Source organism: Perissodus microlepis, chromosome 13 (assembly GCF_051167445.1).
Source record: "Perissodus microlepis isolate ML-2025 ecotype Zambia chromosome 13, ASM5116744v1, whole genome shotgun sequence".
Taxonomy (NCBI): domain Eukaryota; kingdom Metazoa; phylum Chordata; class Actinopteri; order Cichliformes; family Cichlidae; genus Perissodus; species Perissodus microlepis.
In genome coordinates, this window is record NC_140473.1 from 22,642,878 (window position 1) to 22,668,665 (window position 25,788).

General features: G+C 40.0%; 2 protein-coding genes across 2 annotated transcripts; one reads left to right on the plus strand and one right to left on the minus strand.

Moving 5' to 3' along the window:
* The first annotated feature begins 57 nt into the window (after positions 1–57).
* Positions 58–3,935, plus strand: six3a (SIX homeobox 3a). The gene is made up of 2 exons (XM_084948413.1): positions 58–1,168; positions 2,936–3,935. The coding sequence occupies exons 1-2, from the start codon at positions 477–479 to the stop codon at positions 3,126–3,128; spliced, it is 885 nt and encodes a 294-aa protein (XP_084804539.1). The 5' UTR covers positions 58–476; the 3' UTR covers positions 3,129–3,935.
* An 18,172-nt stretch (positions 3,936–22,107) lies between these two features.
* six2a (SIX homeobox 2a) lies at positions 22,108–25,788 on the minus strand. Its single transcript, XM_084949404.1, has 2 exons — positions 24,721–25,788; positions 22,108–23,366 (listed from the first exon to the last, which is right to left on the minus strand). Exons 1-2 carry the CDS (start codon positions 25,278–25,280, stop codon positions 23,054–23,056), a joined length of 873 nt encoding a protein of 290 aa, XP_084805530.1. The 5' UTR covers positions 25,281–25,788; the 3' UTR covers positions 22,108–23,053.

Genomic DNA, 25,788 nt, shown 5'->3' on the forward strand with positions numbered 1-25,788 from the left:
TCTGCTAAGCATCTCCAGTCTACATATCTTCTTTAGCTTTAACGAGCCTCGTTAAGATCGCAATAATATTCCACCCTCTAATTGCTCATTCCATTCAGCAGATAGGCGAGCATTGGCTTGTGCCTGATGCGCGCGATGCGGTGGGAGGGTTGCTGTGGAGATCGGAGACTCTGATAACCCCCCGTGCATGCTGCACAAGTGGTGAAAGCCTCGCGCTACGTACTGGCTAATGATTGGCACGCTTGACAGTGATTGGCAGGGCTGCCATGACAACGCTACAACGACACCAAGAAGACCAATAGAAAAGGGAAACAAAATGTTTCAATGCTACACTCAACGGCGGATTTAGGGGGGAGATATTATGAGGCTGGTGTCATTAGGCGATAGCCATTGAATCATTCAATCTTTTTTACTTGCCGTATTTTTCGGTTTTTCCCTTTTTCTCGATAATTTTCTTTCTCTCTCAGGTCATTTCCATGGTTTTCAGATCCCCTTTAGAGCTTTATCCCTCCCATTTCTTCCTGCCAAACTTCGCTGATCGCCCTCTGCTCCTGGCGAACAGCGCTCCCACCACCAGGTCTCCAGAAGACTTGTCCATGTTTCAACTACCGACCCTCAACTTTTCCCCGGAGCAGGTGGCAAGCGTCTGTGAGACGCTGGAAGAGACCGGGGACATCGAACGGCTGGGCCGCTTCCTCTGGTCCTTGCCTGTGGCTCCGGGAGCGTGCGAGGCGATCAACAAGCATGAGTCCATCCTGCGCGCTCGGGCCGTGGTGGCGTTCCACACGGGGAATTTCAGAGACCTCTACCACATCCTGGAGAACCACAAGTTCACCAAGGACTCTCATGGCAAACTGCAGGCCATGTGGCTGGAAGCTCACTACCAGGAGGCCGAGAAGCTCCGCGGTCGTCCCCTCGGACCTGTCGATAAGTACCGGGTACGGAAGAAGTTTCCGCTGCCTCGGACCATCTGGGACGGCGAGCAGAAGACGCACTGTTTCAAAGAGCGGACACGGAGCCTGTTGAGGGAGTGGTACCTTCAGGACCCATATCCAAATCCCAGCAAGAAAAGGGAATTGGCTCAAGCCACTGGACTCACTCCCACACAGGTCGGAAACTGGTTTAAAAACCGGAGGCAAAGAGACAGAGCTGCGGCTGCCAAAAACAGGTTAGTGACTTTTCTGTGTGCCGTCGAAACACGAGTATGCACACAAGTTTGTCTTTAATGCACATTCAAAAGAAAATGCGAGCTTTTTAAAGCCTTATATTGCGATTGGAGACTGTCTAGGAAAAATATAAGTCTGGCTGTCAGGTGGAGGCACTGCGCTGCGGCGACATTTTGTTATCAAACCCGGATAAACGTCGAAAATATTCCTTTTGTAGATCTCCAGAGTTCTCCTAAGCACAAAAACTTCACTATTATTATTAAAAATTAGCTTTTAAACATTTTTTGCAGATTGATCATTTTTTAATGTATTTTAAATTGAATGCAAATTGTATTTAAGAATGAAAAATACAATTAATCTAAAGTTTGGAATTTTAAAAAACTTACTAATAAAATAATACACACACAAACTACATTTGTTGTCAATCTTGATAAGAGATAATTGAGCCGAGTTCTTTTTAAACAGAAACACATTGTTTATATTTTTACAAGAGGGGAAGTATTCTTGCAACATATGAAGATTATTGAATTTATATTTAGAAAAACCATCCGCTGCAGGATTTGTTTAACTATTTCGCTTGTAAAATTGTAAACAACCTAGTGAATTATTTCAATCAGCTGAAATAAAAACAGGACAGTGTTTAGTTGTTTTTTTTTTAAGTTTTTTTAAATAATTATTCTAAAGTTAAATCGTCTTATCTTTACATTTAAACACATATTAAATTGTTAAATTTAGTAAATGTATTTATTTATTTATTTATTTATGTGTATTGACCAATTTAAGTTCTTAATGCAAGCATTAAGCGTTTTAACATCAAATGTTGCTTAGTGTTGTTGAACACAACGATTATCTCAAAGGATAATAACGATATTATTGATATCTGAGCATGCGTAGAGAAAAACATCTGAAGACATGGGCTGTATTCATAACATTAAGTGTGGTATCATTCCACTGAAATGCCATAATTGATTAGAAAATACTTTGGAGAGCACTAAGCCATATGAACAGTACTCTAATATTTTTGCTAAATGAATAGATATATTTCCAGGCTGACATTATCCCCACGCGATGGAGTTATTATCATGAGTGGATTGGAGATAAACATTTAGGATGATTGGAGTAACCTGGATCTCGACGTCACTCATTCATACACGTCCCCTGCCATCAGACTAAAACACATCTGTGCCAAAGGCTCACGGCAGTTTGTCGTTGTGAGAATACCCTTATTTTATTTCAAACAATGATATATAATTATTTTGGGGTTTTAGGCGTGCAAAGTCCTGTTCATGAGCATGAATACACGTGTGCAGAATGAAGAAATAATAATAAACGCTGAACAAACTCAGAGCAGTAACATAGATTTCCAAATGGAAAATGTCTTCAAACTGCCTATATCAAAGACAGCAAGTTGGATTTGAAGCTTTCCTGCACTGGCAACATGGATCAGTTATATTCCAAAGTGTTGACTAGGACGTTGATCTCTAAGAAAAAAAATGAAGTTAAAAAACAACAACAACAACAACAACAACACAGCCCTAGTACATTTCATCCAACATTTGGTAGTCTAAATAGTGATGTGTTTTGTCCCCTGAAAGCTGGCTATTTGATAAAAGCACGCATGCATGCCTGGGGCCGGCAGGGGGAAAGAAAGGCGAGTTTGAACCCCTATTTTGCAGGAGGAGGAGGGGAGGGGGGACATTCTCAGGTCTAATTGCCATTTCTCTCATTTTTTCTCTTTTTTCCCCCTCCTCGTTTCTTTTCTTCTCCAGGCTCCAACACCAAGCAATAGGACCAGCCGGTATGAGGTCCCTCTCAGAGGCCGGTCTCACCCCTCACAGCTCGGCAGAGTCGCCTTCAACCGCGGCAAGTCCCACCACCAGCGTTTCCAGTATGACAGAGAGAGTTGATACTGGGACGTCCATCCTGTCCGTCACATCCAGTGACTCGGAGTGCGATGTATGATACGGAGAAAAAAAACACAAAAACAAACAAAAAGAGAAATATTTACAGGGAAAATGGACCTGAGAGGAAGAAAAAAGACTTTGAAATATCGCGGATGAAAAAAGGACCGATTGATATAAATATTAAAATAAAAAGAGTTAAAAGCACGTCGGGTTTTTTTTTTTTTTGTTTTGTTTTTTTATTATTAAAAAGCGCTTTCAAAGGACCCACGCCTCCCCCTCCTCTTCATCCCCCCACACCACCACCACCACCACCATACTACTAGACTACTTGCATGATGGGTTTTTTTTTATTTTATTTTATTTTTGATTTTGTAATCAGGGAAATAATCCTGAATGCAAGATTTTCCATCAGGAACATCGATCAGAGGGAATAAAACAGATCGTCTTGGTGTTTTCGTCGCACCTTTTCCCATCTCCGGTTCTAGTCCAAGTGATGATGATGATATGACGGTGAAGCAGCCGCCATGCAGACAAGATGCAATCCTGTTTTTACTTTGTGTTCATCAGACAATCATTTTAAGTCGTAAGCACCTTTTTTTAATACACTTCTGTCACTGCCTGTGGGGTACATGGTCAAAAAATGTCGAACAGAACCGTTTATGACTGTATCAGAATTTTATTTTCGAAATTTTATATTGAATTATGTATATCTCAAATAATGCGATCATTCTCCCGGTCTGTAATATACGTGTAGAAATATGCTTGTACATAATTATTGCTCTCCCCCGTGTCATCCTCTTTTCTATCCCTTCCTCACTTTTCTTGACTTGGTGTTCCTACATAAAATATTTGTCAAAACTTAAAACTGAAGTGCTGTAGGCGTTTTTGTTGGTTTTCTTTGATTTTTGGTGGGTTGTTAATGGCAAAAAACCAGAAACAAAACCAAAAACATATATATACTCTTCCGTCCACCGGGGTCACTCTGAGCGCTTATTTGCATTTGCCAATGTCATTTCCCTTTCATCGCGTAGTTATTATGTGTCTTGTAGTTACGACTCTAAAGATCAAACGCACTATTCATTTTGCTATACCTCTTTGCATGCTGATGTCTGTATTTCCATCCGATTACGGATAAGGACAGTGATAAGTGGCTAAACACATGTTCATATTGGATCATTATTGGATTGTGGAAGCATTAATGCTCATCGTGGCTTATCCAGCCTCGGAGCAGGTTATGCAGTCAGGGGGCTGGTCTCACCTAAAATTAGTTTGATTTCATTTCAAGTACAGTGTTAACTCAGGATTTCATTATATGTATCGTCTTGGCGTAGACAGCTTGGTCGTGTGCAGCGACAAAAGCGGCACAACGCTGTAATTCATTTTTAAGTTTGTAATTTTATTTTCCAAAAGAATACGTCTGCTTTATTTTATGATTACACCCCTGGCTCAAACGTATATGATGCAGGCAAAATCGCCTATATGACTGCCTTAGTCTCCAAATTCTGGCAAATGTCAACGTCATGCAGCACTTAAAAATGTGAGTGCCATTTCCCCTTTTGTTTACCGTTGCTAGTGAATACAGAAATTAAGTAAACGCGCCATTAAATGGGCTAATCACGATGGGACTCCTCCCCTGTCCCAATCTCCCATTGTGGCCCCTGAAAAGAGCTTTTCTTCCTCGGACGAGAACCATTTCCCCCTCCAAAAAAAGGCTTTCTCTCCTGCAGTCCCTTTGCATCCAAATCCCCAACCAATTATTCTGCAGACTAGAGCAGATTTGCCACAGGACACTGTTGCACGAACTGCAGTTTTGGTGGAAACACTTTCTCAGAGATTTGTTTCCTAGAAGCAGCGCTCGGGCTCTCCCCATGTAAATGTGCTACACACAACTCTGTGATACGAATCGAGTCTGTGAGTGCTGCGGTGGTGTCTTTAGTAACAGAAAGTAGGACAGTAGCCACTGTTTGGTACGGAGAAACCGCAGGACTTTCAGAAACTGAACACTGGCATAAAACCTGCGAAGAGGACTCCAGCAGTGTAAACTTCCATTTATTTAATCATGACAGATTTCTCTCTGATTTTAATAAGAGAACTAAAGTTTCCTGTTTCCAGCACCCGTTATTACCTGTGGTGTTACAGATGATTCGCAGATCATCCTTTTTTATTACTTTTTTATTACTTTTTTTGTAAAAATAAAATAAAAAAAAAAGAAAAGAAAAGAAAAGAAAAGAAAGAAAGAAAAAGAAAGAAAAGAAAGAAAAGAAAGAAAAGAAAAGAAAAAGAAAAAGTGAAAGCCTACATACAAATGATCATGAGTGTGAGGAGGTATTTAAATTTTGAATACAGACCAAGACACCACAAAACGCCCCCAATGGAACTACTTCAATGTGTTTTTCTAATGACTTTATTTAGAAAAGCAATGACAGGGGGATTGTAAAAAACATAAAAGCAGTTTTTTGAGATATTTGTTGGACTTAATGAAATTCTCTCCACTAAATGTGAAATTTGGCTTGAAAAAAGTTATGGGCTATGTTATGTTGTTTTTTTGTTTTTTGTTTTTTTTACACACTGAGTAAATGTAATCAGACCACTGGATGAAGTGACCACATAAAGCTATCTACCTGCAAAAGTCCCCACCAGACAGAAACCAAGCAGGACCTAAAACAAGTGCAGTGTCAAAAGCCTCCGCCATTCGACTCAATAGGTCTGTGATCCTGAAGTAACCGAGGACATGACGCAGACAAACGCAAGGCTCAGCTCCCCACTTGGCTAAAACAAAGCATCTCCAGCCGCACTCACTGGCAGTCGATCGTAGATGAAGTAAATCTGTATCATATTTTAAACCCATTCCGGTTCTTAAACCGGCCTGCAAGAGACTGATAGGCCCTATCAAGAGCACCGTGGGGACATGGCACCGCCGCTCCACCAGACCTTATCACGCACCCCCTGCCTCTCCATTTACGCACTCCACAAGTTTTATTGGCTGCGACAAGTCCCGACTATGATTGAGATTAAATTAATCGTAAACTGAAGAGCATTTTTATCGGCAAAGGAGGACACGAGGATTAGGGCTGTATCTAAGAGATGGAGCCACAGATAGGGACACATGAATATAAAACAAGCGATGAATGGGCTTCATTTGCGCAACATTACGTTCATTAAACCCACGGCCCTGGAAAACGCTGTTTTATGCACATAAACTTAACTTACTTAAAAAGAAATACAAGCGTTTTTTGAAGTAGTTTTTTTCTTTTTTTCTTTTTTTTTAAGTGAGCTAAGGATGCAAACTTTACAGTCGCCAGTTACACTCCTTCGTAGCCCTTATACTTGCAGTTTTAATCACCACGAGAATATTTATAAGGCTTTGAAGTAAATACTCCAGCAAATCGTGTGTTAGAGACCTATCATCGTAATTGAACGGTATAGTGTTATAGGAACAACAGACAAACAAGTCGATATTAATTAAATCTCAGTGAGTTTTCCATTAGAGCATGTTAAACAATGTAAATGAGAGCCATGTAAACAGATACAGAATTGTTCTAGCTGCAAACATATGTAGGCCAGAGGAGCGGCAGAAAAAAAAGAAAGAAAAAAAAAGATCTGGAAGTGCGAGTCTATCTGTTGCTCACTGGGGTCATTAACAGTGGGGGAGCTCTTGTTCGTGATCTGTCAACTCAAATATGGATCACAAGACAAAAGAACTTAGCGAGGAGTAATCTCTGTGTGTGATACTTACATGAGAGTAAACGAGAATGTGAGACAAGTGCGGCAACAATGGAGATTCACATGTTTTTTCACCCTTTCTTTTCGCTTCCTGGAGTCGATTTGCATTTATGTGGGGAAAAATACTGCGTCTGTCAAAAACAAGGAAATAGAAAAGATTGGCATGAACGTCGACAACGTAAAGACGATTATTTTTTGATCGCTTCTAGATTTGAAGTGCCTTTACAGGGAGAAAAGCAAAGCGGGTTCTCTTCTGAACAAAATACAATTGATTCGTGTTTGAACTGATGGTTGTTTGCGTCGCGATGATCCGCTCAGAGGTCAGAGTTGAACTTTCCCTTCGTTCTCAACTATAACATCGTGTACAAAGAAGTTAATGCAGACACTGTCAACGCAACTATAGGGGACCAGAGGAAGGAGGGGGCTATTAGACCGGAGTTGGCGGTGAGAAATACTTGCCCTGCCCCGTTTTTTCTTGGATTTCACCGGTTAACTGAACACAACTTTTCTATTGGTGTGTATTCATGCAGCAGCCAAAGAGCACCAGTTTTCCTATAGCCTCAGCCGCACGGCTGTCAGTGCAGGAATGAACGGGGCCTTTGGACTAAACTTTCTGTGCCTCCTTTCTTCAGTAGGTAAGAAGCAGGGCTCCCAGCATTCCTCTTGACCGAGTGATAATTTATAGTTGTATGACCGTGACCTGCCATTCAGTGTTTTAGACGGGGAACTACTGTTCTCTTTTTTCCCGGGGCTTTATGTGAAATATTAGCTGCAATTAGCCATCTCTGCAAAGGCCAGATGCTTTGAGTCTGCATTGATTACACGTTGTTTTTTCACCTTACCATCACAGTTCAACACAACTATCCTTCCAAACATTTTAATAGACAGATTACAAGAAATACCTATACATGTAAGCATTAACAAATGTGTTATGATAGATAAGAAGTAATTAAAAAAAAAAAAACAACCCAGCTAATTCAGTTGTATTGATATAAGGTTATAGGTGAATGAGATCGATGGTTTTATAATTTTGCGTGGTTAAAAGCAGGCAGGTCTGACGAGACATTTTGATATGGTGTAGTTTTGATAAAATGCGTCTGTGCACGTAAATTGTGCTGATTTCACTAATGCCGGCGCCATGCACCTGCTGCTTGTTGCAAACTGATCGACCCCCCAAACCTCATTTTACACACACACACACACACACACACACACGCACACACGCACACACACACACACAGTTTCCTTCATGCAAGTCATTTATTACACGCACACACTTTTTAATTGAGAGCAACATTAAAAGGAAAAAAGTTTTTGAGCATTAAATTGTAAATTGGAGGTCACACAAGGTAGAAGCAATGATAAAAGGTCCCCCCACCCCTTTCTTTCTTTTCTTTTCTTTTTTTAAATTTGAAGGCTACTGAGGGGCAGATGGGCTCATACTCTCTCTTTCACAGTCAGGTTGGGAGGAGTGAGTGTGCATGTGAGGCGAGAGGGTGTCAAGAAATACTCCAGTCTAATGCTTATTAGTGTGGACTTCTATAGCACAAGCCTCATCTTTTTAAAACAAGCATAACATGAAAGCAACCCAAATCTAGCTTACTCAAGCGAATATGAGCCCCCCACCCCCCCACCCCCCACCCACCCCACTCCAATCGCGCGTGTACATACGCCCGGCACGTATGGAGCTGTTTGTATGTGCGTGTTGGGGTGGGGGCGCTGGGTGCAGGCTGTGATCTCTCGGCTTGTGCACACCGAGTGGACAGAGGGCTGAGCAGCTTAAATGGAGCCCCAGCACCTGTGTTTTCTACCGCCGTTCTCAGGCCTTCTTAGCATGGCACGGTACTACACGGCACTGATGCGTGCAATGGGAAATGCGCCGTGAACGTACAGACATTATACACATCATGTGCCACAAATTAAAGAGGGGGTGAGTTGGTTTATTTTGTCTTTCAGCACACAGAAGGGTTAAATTGCCCCTCATTCGTGCTTGGTTAAAATCATAATAATGATGATACTGGATTTTTAGTTTTATTTTTTTTTCGCAAGAAACTTGTGAAACACACTCCCTCCCGTATGTACTCTCGGTCTTGGTACATTTCGGTGACACATCCCTCTTTACTCCCCCCCACCCCTTTCCTTCCATGAATTGGTGATTGTTCCCTGGTCTGATGCTGAAGGCTATTGTCTGTCAGCTGGAGCTCCTGCCCACTGGTCGGCCGCTGAAAGCACTGAATGAACCTGGACACAGACACCCGGTTCCGCTGTGCTTAGACACCTCATAGGCCGACACTCCCAACCTTTTCTTTAACCACTAAGGTTGTGGGATGGCAGTGCATGAAAAAAATATCTGTCCCTTTTAACCGTAAACGAGGTTCTATTTCGGCCTAATGCCACACAAGGCATTTTACATCATAGGCTAAACTAAACGGTTTGTCTTTTTGACGCACATCTCTCAAAAGCTAATCAAAACAAAAACAATTCTGGCATGTGTTTTTGTTTAGTGCTCCAAAATCAGCAATGACGAGAAAGCAATTTAGTCAAAGGGACACTGTATATCTAAAAGCTGATATCTAAGTTAAAGATGCTGGGTCTACTCTGATGAGCTCAAAGTGTTTGGGGGTATTTCTGACGAAATAAAGCTAAAAGAATAAAATGGTAACGCTGACCCGACTATGCCGTGTCCTATATAACCTATATCTGTTTTTGAAACAGAGACATCAGCTCACAAGAGTCTGCGCAAAGACGCTATAGTTATACAAATATATATTGAGCAATAAATGATTAGCATATGTGACTAATATGTGAAACACGATAAAAGCATCAGCTTTAGTAAAGCTTTCCCGGTGACACGCCTCCTTTTTGTGCCCATGTACCGAACAAAAGGTCGGGGATTGACTGATGCCTGGGTGTCCTTATCAATTTAACCTCCATTTACAAAGCTTTGGAAAGGTTTACCCTGGATGCCAACGACCCCCTCTCAAACAGCCGACCAGAGGAAAAGTCCATACTGTGAGTGGAAAGCGGTGGCCAGGAAGAGCTGAGCGGAGGGCCAAACGTGTTCCTTGACTGCCATCTAGAGGAATCGTGTGGAATAATAAAAAAAATAAAATAACCCCAAGCTTTGGTTACCTTTTTGTCAAGCACCTCCAAAGAAGAAGAAAAAAGGCACCAAAATTCAAGGTTCTCTTGAATTTAAACAAAGTTTATCACAACTGCTGCAGTGCTTTATGTCTTAATTGTTGATGTAAATGTTGTGTTGGAATCTATAATTTGTCCAAGTTTTTATTCAAGCCACCAGAGTTCCAAGGACTTGTTGTAACAAGATGTCTCTTGTTACAACAATTTTATTATCAGTATACATCAGAAAGGCAAACTGCCCCATCAGTGCACCTTCCTTGTGCTCTAGTTGATGTCATGGTAGGCATGAACATCCCTGCAGGCCAGTGAAGTCACATCATCCCCACACATAGTGTATATACACTGTACAGGATGCAGTCTTTAAAGTTTAATAGCATGAAAGTCAAACAATGTTGGAACACTGCATTTAATGCTCAAGGACTCGGATGCCAGGGACTGTAATGGAATCACCAATCCCTAGTTAATTTTTCAAAACTGATACCCAGAATTTTACAGAGACTGGCAAGGAGCCAAATGACTGACCAGTCTGTGAGAAATAGGGGAACTGGTAGTGATGGTCACAGAGAGGGGAGAATAATGGTGTCCGCTGGAGCGAGGCCTTTTAGAGTTTAACTCCCCTATTGTGGAGAGCAGGAGGTGGGGAGGGGGGACAGAAAGTATGCAACAGAGAAGGGTTCACTGTAAATGGACAGTGAAATGCTTACGGCAACCAGGCCTGAATCTGCCATTAAATCCTTGCAAGAGGAGAAGCGCATCCCACCATGTTGCATGCCATAAGCGATCACTTTCACTTTCCCATTTTGCACTCACTCATATATCCTAAAGCGGTTTCGGCTGGATTTCAAGTTGACGTGAGTGTATAAGCAACCTTTATCTGGGGTCACTAGAGTTGATTTATAGTTCAACCAGTTAGATGGAGATACATCCAACATTTATAGACATATTAGCAAATAGAGCCTGGAGGTAAAAAATGCACTTTGGATCAGTCGACTTTAAATTTACCTTTTAAGAGCATGTACTTTGTCTATATCAGAGAGTCCATAGAATATTAATTGAAATGTGAATAAAAAAAATGTAACATACATAAATTTAGGCAAACAAACAAAACTACATTCTGTATTCAAATAATATAACTACATACTGCATGACTGCATGTATACTTATCATTTTACACTTTCCACCTTCTGTAACACACATTAGGATTCCAGCTGAAAGGTTTTACTTGGTACAGATGCTCTTGAGGGGGGAGGGGGGGGGGGATTAAGCTTCTGCAAACAAAAACAAAAACAAAAAAGGAGAAAAGAAATTTCATTTAAATTCCTGTTTCAAATTTATCCTTCACAGTTTATCATCTAAGAGAGCATTTAGTTAAGATGTTCGTGTAACATGAACCTTGCTTGTTAATAACTGGCTCATGTGGTAGAAGCCCTCAGCTGAAGTTGGCTGTTTTGTTCGACCACTTTTTCTATTTTTAATAAGTTCCTGTACATGACTGTTGTGGAGCACCTTTAAAGCGCCCTTTTTAAAAATGGCCTCTGTCCTGAGGTGGCCTCCAAAACACATGCATTATTGATGCATACACCGGCCTTGTCCTCTGCACTCCCTTCACTCAGTCCAGTTCATCAAGCAACAGCAGCTGCATAGCTCCCATAAGAGACAGAGAGAAGAAAGAAAACATGGCCAAGTGTTCAGAGCTCAGAGACCTAATGTATGTCTGTGGAGGTGGATGAAGCAGGAGCAGTTACAGTTCGAAACAGCAAAAACCCTTCACAAGTTCACATTTTTAAGGAAGTTCAGTGATTTTGGTTCAGCTAAAGAATGAACCAAAATCATTCATTCAAAAAACAATTTAAACTGACTGGGTATTGATCTGTCAACAGATATAGCAATATGCTCTCTTCTTTACTCCATCAAATATTTACCTTTAGTTTCCGTATCTTCTCTCTGTCTGCTTTTATGCACACACACACACACACACACACACACACACACACACACACACACACACACACACACACACACACACACACACACACACACACACACGCATGAACATGCACACACACATTTGCAAACAGCATCAGAACTGAACGTGAACAGTTGGAGAAAATCGAGTGAGGCCAAAGGGAGAGGCTGAGAGCCATGTAAATGGTCAATTGGCTTAACCCAGTGGTGTCTGTTCTTGGTGTGACAGTGTCAGTGGGTGATGCGCAAATGTGCACTCTTCTGATTTCCCTGATGTAATCCTCTCTAGCATATTGGTTACCCCCCAGGGAGGAGAGATGAGTGAGATGTTTGATAGTGTTTGCTCTGGGATTAAGATAGCACTTCCTCACATTCATTCATTCAAATGTGAATGAGTGAGAAAAAAAAAATATATACACACCATCTTCTATGAGTGCATCAGCGTCTTGTAACTTTATATACTTGCTAGCTGTCTCATTATGTTATACTGCCATCTAGTGATTCATCCACCAGAAAAAACATTCTTGTTAAGTGGAGTGAAAACGCTAAACTGCTTCCATTTGCATTACTGGGAACATTCATGAAGTTGCCTGGAGGGATTCTTTGCCTGGGAATAGCTTTATAAGGCAGCTGCATGATCTTTCCTACTTCAGCATGCCACACTGGCGCATGTCTTGTAGCAGTCAGATTTCCATTCAGCTGACTATCATCCCCCTGACAAAAACGAACAAACGGGAAAAATACTTCCGAAAACATTTAAAGTGTTATATGTTGATTTTGTCACATAAACTGTTCTTTCCTTTGGTTGCGTGTAAGGAAGTGGAAGTGTATTTTTTTTAATCTTAAGATCAAATTGCCATGGAACCGTTAATGTATTGGCCGGATGGGTTCAATCAATATATTTTGCAAATAGCAATATTAGAGTCAGTTTGTGACCTCATAAAGCCAAAGTTTATGGCCGTTGCTGCAATTGTTAATTGGTATCCATGTATCATGTAATCACATGGTAATATCTACAGTAGGATGTCCTGTTTCCCTTTCCTGGTTTGGCTTTAAATGGACCTGTGGGAATAAGATAGGAATGAGATGCTCCAGATTAGCTGTTGTATGGATATGAGTCATTATGCAGAAAATGAATTGCTACAAGATGCCAACTTTAACCACAAGGTGTCATCATGAGCTCCTTTTATTCATGAGATGACAATTGTAGATAAACCATGGGATGGAAACAAAAGGTATTAAATGATCCAGCATACTTTCACTAAAAATGCATCACATGTAAAGCTTTCCACCATCGAACTTTATGCATTTACTTTAAAGCACATGCAGCATTTCTTGCGGTCTATTCAAGCTGCTAATGGCATTCATGGCTTCCAGATCCATTCCAGTAGTTACACGTGTGTGTGTGTCAAGTCAAGTGTGCAATAAATTACAAATGATGTATACAGAAGCTTTAAGGTCACTGACACATACCCCCCATCTATGTCTACCTCTTATTGTGTAGTGAAATTATACCCGTGGCATGTTTTCTGCATTTCGCACTACAAAATTGCTTTGGCTGAAACCCAGGGACGTTTGATGTGCAGCGGAGGAGCTAATCAAGCAGCAAGTTAACGGCAACAAAGCAAAAACGACTTCAAGCAGCTGCCACTGCTGTGGGTGAGGGAAAAAAATCACAACAAGATGAGTCCACAGCTCGGGGACCAGTCTAGTGTAAGTTATTAGGAAGAACTGGGCAGATGGGGAAGAGAGTGGAGAGATGAGAAACAAGGGGAAGGCTAGATAGAGAATCAGAAAGCTGTAGTTCTATGTCTTCCTCCGTTTTTTGTACAGACATGTGGGTTTGAAAACCATTGTTCTACCAGTTAAAATGTGCCTGTCATTGTGAAGCATCACCCCTTACAATTACATTGCCCATGTTTCAAAATAACTCTAAGTTATCACAAAACAGTGTATCTCTGTTCAGCAGTAAGACACCACGCCCATGAGCTCAATCTGTTTAACTTAACCTAAAAGTAAACGTCATACTTGGGCTCTAGTTACATATTTAGCTGCATAGCATGCTTGAAAATATATTTTAAAAAAGTTCAATATAGCCACAAATAAATAGGCTTAGTAAAAAAACAAACAAACATATTATTGAAATGTGTAGTTAACTGCAGGTATCATTGTAAAACCACTGTTGGTCATTCATGCTGTCTTAATCATGTTTGTCTTAATGTTTGCTCATGCAACTTTTGGTTTCCTGTGTGTTTGACAGTTATGCAAAATAGGGCAAACGATACTTACTTTTCCTAGTCTGTGCAAACACAGATGGGTGGATGAATGATTTCACCTGTCGACCTTGATGAAGACGTGTCATTGTTTTCACAGTTTTCACCTAACTGTTAGTTATTATTAATATCTATTATTATTTATTTTTATACTTTGCTAGGAGTACCCAGTACTCCTCATTTTGCTGTTATGCTTTTACCTGCTTATTGCGCTTCAGCCCATCTGCTGGAGTATCCAGGTTGCGCACTGGTTTTATGGTCTATTATGTTGATCAGTATGCTGTTACACATACTGATCGCTAGGTGGCAGCAGCGGTCATGATTTCCAGGCCTTTTGCTCCAGTCGTTTCCCCTAAATTTTGAAGAGAGCCAAATAGTTACCCTTCATCACTTCTGTTCTGAGGTTTTGTTACTCTTCCGACAACTCTGCACAGTACTGAGTTGAGTGAATCCGTGGCAATGAGTGTTTTAGTGAAACTTTGAGAAGCTCTCCTTCTCTGGTGCATGGAAAGCATATTAGAAGCAACAAGCCGTCTTTTGTTTTTTCTTGTTTCTCTTTTCTTTGTAACCATGCTTAAGTTTGTGGTTACATTTACAGAAATGATATGAAGTAAGAGCACGGAAAGTAGCCACAGTGTAATCGTTAAACTAATATTAAAACTATAACCTGCAAATTACATGCTATAATGTACTGTGCACCATTACTCATATGCAAATTGTTTTTAGCAGTTTCTGACAAGTTCCTTCATATTTCTGCACAGTGCCATCATCAAAGCATGTTCATGCATACTGTAAGGTGAGTCAACAGTCTGGCAGGTTGAACCCGTTACTGTGTTTCTTTGGAAACAGACAAACCTGCACTGTACACACTTAGACATACAGGTCTAGTGTGCACAATCAACACTAATACTGACTGATCGAAATTAGAAGGAAGTTCCTGCTCCTGACTTGGAACAGACAGACTCTGAGCAGGATATGAATAAGTTGCACAACCTTTAATCCCTTAAAGCAACAAATAGTTTTTTGAACAAAGCATAACATTGTTCCCGTGTCAAGACCCATCTTCACTTCTTTCACTCACTCGTTTTTGTGTTAGTTGTCATCCTTTTCTGTGCAATATTCAGGAAAACATGATTCAAATTACAGCAAATTGGGCAATGTACAAAATTCAGTTAAAATACACCAACAAAAAGAAAACTAACAATAATTTTTACTTTTAAAAATTGGAGAGAGTGCCAGACTATCTTGTCACATTATGACATGTGCAACCCACATTCATGCTGGTAAAGTTCAAAGCTACTGAAGTCAGATCATTTATTTAAGTTGATACAAAGTTCTCTCAGTATGGCAGTTGTCTTACGGTTAGCTGTCAGATGAGACCGAATACACTAGAATAATAAGCAGAATTTGTCCTATACTGATGTCTTGGCCATTCATAACAGTTACATAAAGTAAACAAAGCAATGTATAAGAAAGTCTTCAACTTTGTACAATTAAAATTTAGTGATCATGTGCATCATAATGATAAGAAAGGCTATCTAAAATCAGAGTGTACTAATGGACTTGGCAGTATAGCCTGCATCTACCCACAGAAGTTCTCATCTCACAAATGTAAATGTATTTTAAATTTAAATGAATAATGAATAAAAGTACCATTTAATTATTACTGGACTAAAAAAGACACACACAGGTTTGATCATAATACAAGCTGGTTACGACTAACAAAACAGAAAAGCTGGGCTGTGATTAATGAACTTGTTTTACTATAATTTATCTGTGTCACCATGCACTGCTAGCTGATATAACATCAAGTAAAAAGGCTAGATAGGCTGAACGTAAAACACAGCACACTATGAAAATCTTGTGCATGATTTAACCTGCCCTTTGGCGTTCAGAGTGAACACCCAGTGAAAGCATAAAGAATGGTGCTGTTAATCTTTTAGCTGGACAGATTTAATGGAATGGTGTCAAGTGACAATAGCTGGAAAAGCTATCGGAGTGAACCTAATGCGATCAGAATAGCCTGTGTCTGTCCTCTATCTTGGAATTTACAGTAGGGGCAAAAAGCCCAGGTGAGCCTTCTTTAACCGTGTAGTGTACACACTCATATACATTAGTACTACAACCGTTTCCTCTGTCTCAGTGAAACAAAGAGACTGAAACCTCCTAAAATAAGTTATTTTAGTTTTCAAACCAACTCTTTAAATCATGTCCTCTGTGCATAACTGGTTTATGACATATTACTTAATGCATTAGTGGTGACTCGTGTGTAATTGCACAATAATCAACAAAATAATCAACAACATAGTGAAATATTGCCCTTATGCTTTCTTAGAAATCTACATAAAACAGGAATCCTGTAGTGCTTTAAAACCCATTGTACTGTATATCTTTTGGAAGTGCTGAAAAGGGGATTTAAGGTATAGTGTTCCTGTTTTCACTTTGTACCGTTTAATTGTGTGTTACTGAAGTGAAAAAGTGTAGTGGTTTACTCTAACCAAACTTTATTTCCTGATATGCCTCTCCTTGTCTCAGGTCTCAGGATGGAAGTCAGGACTTGGTCTGCCAGGTGACCTTTTACTTGAGCAAAAGGCACCCGCAGTGTGCTTATGTGTGTGTGAGAGCGTGTGTTTTGTAACAGTACGCGTCCAGCACACAGGGAGTGCATTAATGCTCGTACTCCCCTCGCCATGTCTCTCTCTTTCTCGTTTTTGACCGTAACTCTACACCGCGCACCCCGCCGTCCCCCTCCTCCTCCTCACTCCCCAGACCCCCTACAGTTTTATCCTGTTTTATGGGACACACCTGATACACCAAAAATGCATAATGGCTGAGGAGAAGGTGAAATCAATGGGTTCATCAATAATGTTAACACTGCGATTAAGCTCAAAGTGCTGTAAACTAAAAGAGAAAAATAGCTAAACAAAACATAAAGATGCATTCTAAAACAAAGTATATCAAATGGTCTCACTCTATCAATGTTGATGGGGTTTTTTACTAGTATTTATTCAGTATTCAGCATTTATTCCAAAGTCCAAATATGCTTTTCAGTATTTTAGAAGTTATAGATAGTTTCACAACACAAAATAATTTATTCAGCCAAACTAATTATAATCCCAAATATGTATTGCATTTTTTTTTCGTAAATGCTCCTACATATTAATCATTACCAACATCAGAAATAGTTAGAATCTTTGCATTTTGATTTTGTTGCAACTAGCCATGTTTATTTTGGGTAAGGAATGAAGAAGGAGGACGTTTTTATACAAACCACCACCACACTGACGATGAACTTTAATCTCTGTGTCCGACCTGGGCAAGTATTCTAAAAAAAAATTTATGCCAGTAAGTATCTCAGATTCTATCAATATCAATGTTATAGTTAAAAGAAGGCCAAAACTTCCCTCATTCATAAAACATTGGAGATTTATTTTAAATATAATACCAGTTACGCAATTTAAAAATATTTTCATAAAATAACAAAGATTTCTTTGGGAATGATTTATGTTGACATCCATATCATTTTTAAATGCATACAAATAATATTCAGGCCATGCATTATATTTATACTTAAAAACACAAAATCGTTTGGTAAAACTTATCAAAGGTGAAGGATAATGTTTCTATTTTTCTTTTTTTCCCAGCTTCTCCTCTTCCTGACAGTGACACATGTTTGCATTCATTTTTTAATGGTGGTTTTCAGATTATGAAAGAGGAATTTCATTCTGAAATATGTTCTTCCCATTCCACGTGACTCTTTTGTGTGCACTGATGAACAGTCTGATGTCAACTATAACAAGAAGAGAGGGAAGAGTATGTCCTCTTCTCTAACTATTAACTGAGTCTGACAATTTAGATCCAGTAAAGTTACTTTCGGCTCTTGTCCTATTCAGAAAGAGCCACCTCAGCAGGTAGTGCAGTATATTTTATTTGACAGATTTTTACTTAGGATGTCCTTCCTGATGTGACCACCGAGGGATTTGTGTCTCCTCAGGATCAATAAAGGGATCATTTACTTGTTAGATGTGAACCATATGGTGTACACTATGTATCTACTAAAAATATATATACTAAACTCAATCAAAAAGACTAGACCCTGAAAAGAATTCAGACCTGTATGCAAAATGTAATAATAACTTTTAATGATTATGACTTCATTCAAAACATATGGATGCTTAAATAAAGATTTAACTTTTTTTTTCTTCTTTCTGTGCATATTAGAAGAAAGATGTAATTGTGTATGCAATTGATATTTCTTTCTGCTGTCTGATTTAGACTCCACATTACAGTGGCAGTGTATCAGTAATGTAAAACCCAGCTGTCTAACACACTTGTTAGGACAGCTACCAACCGTTGCAGTCAACAAGTGGGGTGAATTATTAACTGGTTACATTAATGCGATCCTTTGTTTCAATATATTAGTTCTGTATTTTGTCTTCCTCATAGCCACACAAAACCTTTCAAATTGTCAACAAAATCAAAGAGTCATCATTTGCTGCACATTTTGTCCGTAATTTTTTTGAGGGTCATTTTAAAAGTGCTCGTGACTCAGAGGACCTGAGTCTAAGCCTATCTGCTCTGCTGAAGTTTCCTTGAGCAACAACAGTGAATCCCTTCCAGCTCTGAAGCCGCTGCCATAAAAGTTTGACCTCTGACCTCCCTGAAGGGGGTCTAAGTGAAAAGAGAATTTCCCCACTGGGGCCAATAACGTGTCACATTATAACCACCGTTTCTGTAGCTGACATTTCTATTAAGTGTGTTAACATCACTTAACAAAAGGTTCCGGATTAAATGTGTATTGAAAGAAACCTTTTATATTTATATTTGGTGAAGTATGTGGATTAAATAGGTTTGATTAACTCATCCACAGAGAAGAGACAGAAATGCAGAACAAAAATCTAAATCTTAAAGCTTCTGTTGTTTTTTATAGTAACAAAATACATTTTTGCAGTATTTAATTATAACTCATACAATAATAATTCAGCGGTTTTATCTTCTCAATAGTTTGCTAATACACGAGCAGAACATCTTTATCGCGTGTTTATCTGAAGGATATTTCATTACAAAATCTCAGTCGATGATGAATTTTGAAAGAAATCGTCACTCAAAGTCCTAAATGACGACAGCGCTTCTTCTCAGATTGCTGAAAATGTAATGGAAATGTATCCTCCTAATCTGCGCTATAAAATAATAGATAAACATAAAAATACTTTAAAGAGTGTGACAGCATCAATAACAATCAGTGCTTATTGATTAATAGGGTAACGCGTTGTTTTTTGCGCCGTTACTTGTTTTTGTGATATTATGAGTAAAGGACGGCTCGAATACAGAGCTGATAAATCAATTTTTAAAAAGAGAAAATAACTTTTTCAATTTTAGTTTAACAGCCGAGAAACTTTCAAATCAGACTGTTTCATTCGAAAATTGAAGAAAAAAAAATCAGTGCTGTTTTATATCGCACAGTTAGTGAAAGTTGTGGAACAGAGTCCAAAAATATATAAACATATAAACAATGGTTATAATAAATAAATAATCGCTACTAAGTATTTAATGTTTAATACAAAGTCTGTGGTTTTTAACACCAAAGAGTCCGTATTTTGGCTTTTCTGTTTTTTGCTTCTTGTTTTAATCGAGAAAACCAAACAGAATGAATTTAGTGAACCCTACCATTCACTAAATCGGGCAAAACGCGTGTGTAAAATGCCTTTTGCGCTAATGACAGTGCGGAGATGCAATAATAACAGCTAAAACTGATCTCAGGTCAGAACAGCTCTGCTTAGTACATGCCTTTTGCTGTGAAATTGCATGGATGTGATCTTTACGAGGCCAGGACTCAGCATTCTCTCCTGATTGTTTCAGGATTTTGGTCTTGGGGCAAAGTGGCATTCGCTTCTATTTTACGGCGTTGTTTACATGGTGAATTGACAGGCGATTAAATACCCTACAGATGAAGAAACCAGGACAAGATACATCTGTCGAACAGTTTTTCCTCCCTCATCTGTTGCTTTGGTGGGTCTTTACCCCCATAAGGCAGCCTAGCAGAATCACGTCAGTGCGCCTCGTTAGGCGTTTTCTTCAATGCTGGCAGATTTTTCATCTTCTGTTAAAAAAAAAAAAAAACCATCCAAACAAAAAAAAATAATTAATAGCCTCCACTTCCCGGGCACACATGGCGCACTCATAATACCAGTTCAAGTTCACATTTCAAGCCTTATGGGAAACAAGAGAGTGAAAGAACGAGGAGACGAAAATCACAGCTCTTTGTAGGGTTGTAGGGTTGGTTTGGTGAAAGGCCAAACATTCAGTGTTATGTCTCCTCAAAAGCCGCTGTTTTGGGCTTGTTGTGAATAGACCCATGTGTACTTAAATCCTTGTTAATTACAACCTGTGGGCTTTGTGTTGAATATGTAATTGACCTTCAGGCGCAGGAAGCTGTGACCGATATTTCACATTTACAGACAGTTCGCGCACTCTCTGAGAGCACTTCTCATATTTGCACTCCCATTAGAGCCACCTGGGTCTACAGGATAACTTATTAACGAATAAAAGAGCGTTTCGCCCTTGTTTCAAATATAAAAAAAATGTTTGCAACCCATTAACATGTGAACCAAAACACCCACTTAACTATGAACTATATGCTGGCATCGTGTGTTGTTTTTAAAATGCGAGTAATATTGTAACATAATATTATAGTATATCAGGCATAATGTGTAACATTTATCAATATAAACACGAAATATGTAAGAAAATTATGAAACTATAAGCTACTGTTATATTCTGATATGAAGATACAGAAGACACCGGAAAATACACCGAGCACACGCCGGCCTGTCGAAACCTGAAATAGGGGAGGTACTAAAGCCTTATGATGGAAATATGAAAGGCAGAAAAGATGTTTTTTTAGGTTTATTCTGCACGAACTGATCAGGCAGCAGAGGGAAGGAGGGGGCGGGAGGGAGGCTGGAGGTGTTGCGCGGCTGAAGCTGTTCAAACAAAGTGTCTTCTTTCAGCGGTCGTTTCCAGTTCTGTTTTTTTCCTACTCCAAACACTACGGTACTTTTGTTCTCCCGGACTGAGCGCGGAAAGATAAGGTGTCATCACTCGAACGTCAGGGTTCCCAGTTGGAGAAGCACGTCTAAATTTCGCCCAGCTTTGCCTACCATGGCCACATGCCACATGCTTCGAGTGATGTTTTTACAAAACATTGGACTGCGCGTGGAGCTTTTCTTATGAAACAAAAAATCGGCAATAATCACTTGGATGAACTTTGACCTCATGTCCTTAAAATTGAAAAACCTATCTATCTATCTATCTATCTATCTATCTATCTATCTATCTATCTATCTATCTGTCTGTCTGTTTTTTAAAACTGCAACCGTGGGAAGCAACAGATGCCGCTTTGCATTTCCCCCCTTTAAGGTTCCCTCGCAGCGTTTATGATTAGAAGAGAGATAATCCCGGGACATCGACCCGACAGTCTGCCCACACATAGAACACAATATCCCCTTTCTTGCAGGAGATATATGTGTCAGAGGCTAACAGCTTTTGATTTTCAGTAATGCTATCTGATCATGTATTTTCCTAACGTTGGGAAGTGGTGGCTCAGAGCACATTTAAAAAGCCAGAGGAAATAAGGCTGAATACATGGTTTGTGCGTTGTTCTGCATTTAAAATTACATAAATGAGCTGAAGGGAAAAATATCTAAGTATCCTCAACTGAAACTACAAATTATCATAAATCCTAAATACTATCGTTCAAGCAATATTTCTGTAACACTGTAAATATCGACGTTTACCTGCAGATTCTCTAAAAAATGTTTCATATATTTTGTCCTCCAGCTTATATGGTTTTATAATATTATAAGGAGGTGACAAGAGACAAAAAAAATGCCAAGAAAATGTCAAGAATCATTCAGAATCAAAGAAATTCTCGACTTTATTCCACGTGTTTCTTTTTTTATTGTAAAGGGTATATGAAACTATAGGTGAATCGTTTTATGTTTCATCATTTATCGCAGAGTTTACATGCAGTCTCTCCCCAAATTAAAATGCAAATAATTATAACAATAATATCAAGGGGTTAGAATATTTTATCTTATCACGGCCCCTATGAGACACGTTTAACTGGTATACTCCATCAGCCCACCCTCCCCCAAACAAACAAACAAACAAACAAAAATAACCGTTTATGGCTCTCTTTAAAAACCCCATGTAAACAGAAAGGCGATGGGTACCCTTAACTTTGTGCCCATAGAGTCTGGTGATAAAGGTTAATCTAAACCCCTAAAATAACAACTGTAGGCTAATAGTAACAAGAATTAAGACACTTTATTGTTATTGTTTTCAACAATATAACATATTACGTTTTTACATTCCGGTAAAGTTTTCTTTCTTCCTTCCTTCTTTTCTTCTGTTCTTTCTTTTTATCAATTTTTTATCCCCAGCCCTGCAGCAAAACAAGCCATCTCAAAAAAAAAAAAAAAAACTACTACTTTTACTTACTTTTTCCAAATTATATTTTCCTCAAGCGAATTAACGGGGGGAAAAAGTTCGGTAGGGTCCTGTTTAAGTATATTTGGAAAGTTCTTAAGTGCTCTGCTCTGAACTCTTGATTCTAGAAAATCCCCGAAACAAGGGCTCGTTCAGTTTGGGGATAAGAGGAGGTGTTGCGCTCACTGGCAGGTTTTCCTCTCTCCACTTGTTGAAAAAGATTTTAAAGGTTGAATATGAGACTAAATGATTTGTTACGGTGGCTGTTTTCGCAGTGTTCCAGTCTGTCTGCCTTGCACCGTGCCGCAAGTGCTTGAAGCTTAACTCACACCACCTCGTAAATTATTTTCCCCAAAGAATGGCGCTCTCCGTCTCCCTTCAGTGACGGCTTTTAAGAGCCGAGGTCCACTAGATTAGAAGACATAGGGTTCAGTATGGTGTCATGATGCAATGAGTGGTGATGGTGCATCGAGTCTGGGCCGCTGGGTACCGGGATTGCGCTGGGTCCCGGCGGGGGCGCAAGGCCATGCAGGGACGGTAAACCGGGGTTTGCGCCGAGGAGCTGAGCCGGACTCGGAGACGTATGATCCGGAGTCCCAGAAGGTGTTTTATCGTCGTCCGAGCTCCCCAAAATAGTTTTATTTCCATTAATAGAAGAAGTCAATGGGTTGTGACTGTTGCCGTTGGAGTTCTCGTTGTTTTCTCTGCGAACAGAAACCAAAGTCACACGTCAGTTTGGTACAAATGCGGAATTACAACACATCTGCGAAAAAGTGCATAATAACCAGGCAGATTTAGGTTAACTGAAATTTTCATATCTCGATGTAAAACATATGAACAAATATGAACATGAATACACACTTGAATTAAAGTGGCACACACAATTCTGTTGTGCTTACTAGAATATTTATTGGGTTGTGACACTTTTACAACAGCCATAATAATCTCATTAATGTATCACTTCTTAGTCTGGTTATTTATTAATGTTCACACGAGAATACGTTGAGGCACGTGTGCCCAGATGCAATCACTTAGCCAGCAAAAATAATTAGAGGCTCAATTCACTACAGAAGCGCTATGTTAAATATCAGTAGTAGAGAGTGACTGGAAGATAATAAATCCATCTGACTACTGAACTTGCATGAAACTTTTAGAGCAAGTTAATTTAACCATAGTGAGCTGTGGAGAAGCTCAACCTGAGCAAGTCCTCGGCCACTCGAGGAGAGCTTGTCCACAGCTCTAAATAAATGACAGGCCTAATCATTCTGAAACGCGTGCGTACTGCGTATGGCATAGTTCATAGGTTTGCTGTGAGGATTTTCTCAGTGGGAAGACATGATTTACGTGGAGCTTTCAGCCCGAATTAGTGGCCAGGGGGTGAAAGAAGACACCGACCCAGTGAACACCTGACAAAAACACATCTCCCACACCTCTCTACATGCCTGACTGTATAATTTCCAAACTCTGAAATGTGCAAACGACTCATAATGAAATGTCAGCCTGGCTGATATGAAGGCCAGACAACAAGCCACATCAATTACACCGCAAAACATCTTTCATACGTGTTCTGATATGTTTCCTTGCATATACCATGTGTTCATCCAGTGTCTGTGATTCACAGTAGTCTGCATATATTTCTTCTCTGATCTTAACGTGAAAGTCAAGTTTCATGTTATAATCAGTGTGGTTACTAAAACATAAAAGTGGGGTAAAAGCAACTTTTATAACCTTGTAATTTACCTGACAACACGTCTTTCATTTCGTGCGTTTCAACTTTTAATAGGGGCTTATACAGTTATCACAGAAATACACACAGTGCAACTTTAGTTTGTGGCGATTGAATAAGATCTGAGACTATGTCCATGCTATCGAAGTTAAATAAATTTCCAGATGTAGGTCAGAAATTTATTTTTGCGTACAGAGTCAGCAGTGGCAGTCCGTGACTCAGCAACAGTTTGGAACTACCTCCTATGTTTTGCTTGATGTGACAATGATAAAAAAAATAAGATAATCTAATCTGAGATTAGCGTCTGTTTTAAGAAGTAAATATACTCCTACCTTTCCTTTGCCTCAGCCGCTCGATCTCTCTGCCGTCGGTTTTTGAACCAGTTGCTGACTTGCGTGGTCGTGAGTCCCGTGGCCTCGGCCAGCTCTCTTTTCTCCCGTGGGGATGGATAAGGGTTGTGGGTGTACCACTCTCGGAGGATACTCCTGCTCTTCTCTTTGAAGCAATAGCTCGTCTCCTCTCCGTCCCAGATAGAGCGGGGCAGCGGGAACTTTCTCCGGACGCGGTACTTCCCTACGGCGCCGAGCGGACGGCCTCTCAGCTTCTCTGCCTCGATGTAGTGCGCTTTGAGCCACAGCTGTTGCAGCTTCGGGTGGTTGTGCGGCGAAAACTGGTGGCTCTCCAGGATCTTGTAGAGCTCTCGGAAGTTCCCCCGATGAAAAGCAACTACGGCTTTCGCTTTGAGAACACTCTCATTTTTGTGGAGGTGCTCGCACGCCGGGAGGGACCACAGAAAGCGCCCAAGACGCTCGATGTTCCCCCCTTGCTGGAGGACTTCGCAGACACAAGCCACTTGCTCTTGCGTAAAACCAAACGTCGGAAGCATGGACATGGCGACAAGTAAACCAATACAGATTATATTGTACCTTACTTCCACGTCTCTCCTCTCAGTGTCTCATTAAATCAAAACGCATTAAGTCCATAAGCAGCAAAAAATCCCCAAAAGAGTTACCTAAAACGTAAAAGTGCCCAAGGTTAGGCAAAGTCCAACTGCGTATTATGGAATAAGCTCAAGTCCGTTCAGCCATGCGAAACCCCAGGCGACTATTCTCCATAAAGTTGCTAAGAAAGAAAGTTGCTACTCCTTCCACCGTCCTCCACCTTTTCTATGCCGTTTCAACATAAACTACTCCCGGAGACCGGGCTCGCTGGCTCGTTTTAATAATATTATTCTAAGCTGGCAAGACAAGCGATTATATGAACTCTGATTGGTCGGTTATCTGACCCACGGATGGTGAGGATAAGACAATAGCCTTAGTCAAATTATTTGCCATGGTTACGCTGTCACTCAAAGTAACCCGATATGCTTTGAGGTGGCTCCCTGGCAAAATCAACCTGAT

Excerpts from the sequence above, each read along its gene's own strand:
- six3a (XM_084948413.1), top strand. The coding sequence starts at position 477 with ATGGTTTTCAGATCCCCTTTAGAGCTTTATCCCTCCCATTTCTTCCTG. Across the intron at positions 1,169-2,935 it reads GCTGCGGCTGCCAAAAACAG|GCTCCAACACCAAGCAATAG; the intron begins GTTAGTGACTTT and ends TTTCTTCTCCAG.
- six2a (XM_084949404.1), bottom strand. The coding sequence starts at position 25,280 with ATGTCCATGCTTCCGACGTTTGGTTTTACGCAAGAGCAAGTGGCTTGT. Across the intron at positions 23,367-24,720 it reads GCGGCTGAGGCAAAGGAAAG|AGAAAACAACGAGAACTCCA; the intron begins GTAGGAGTATAT and ends TTCTGTTCGCAG.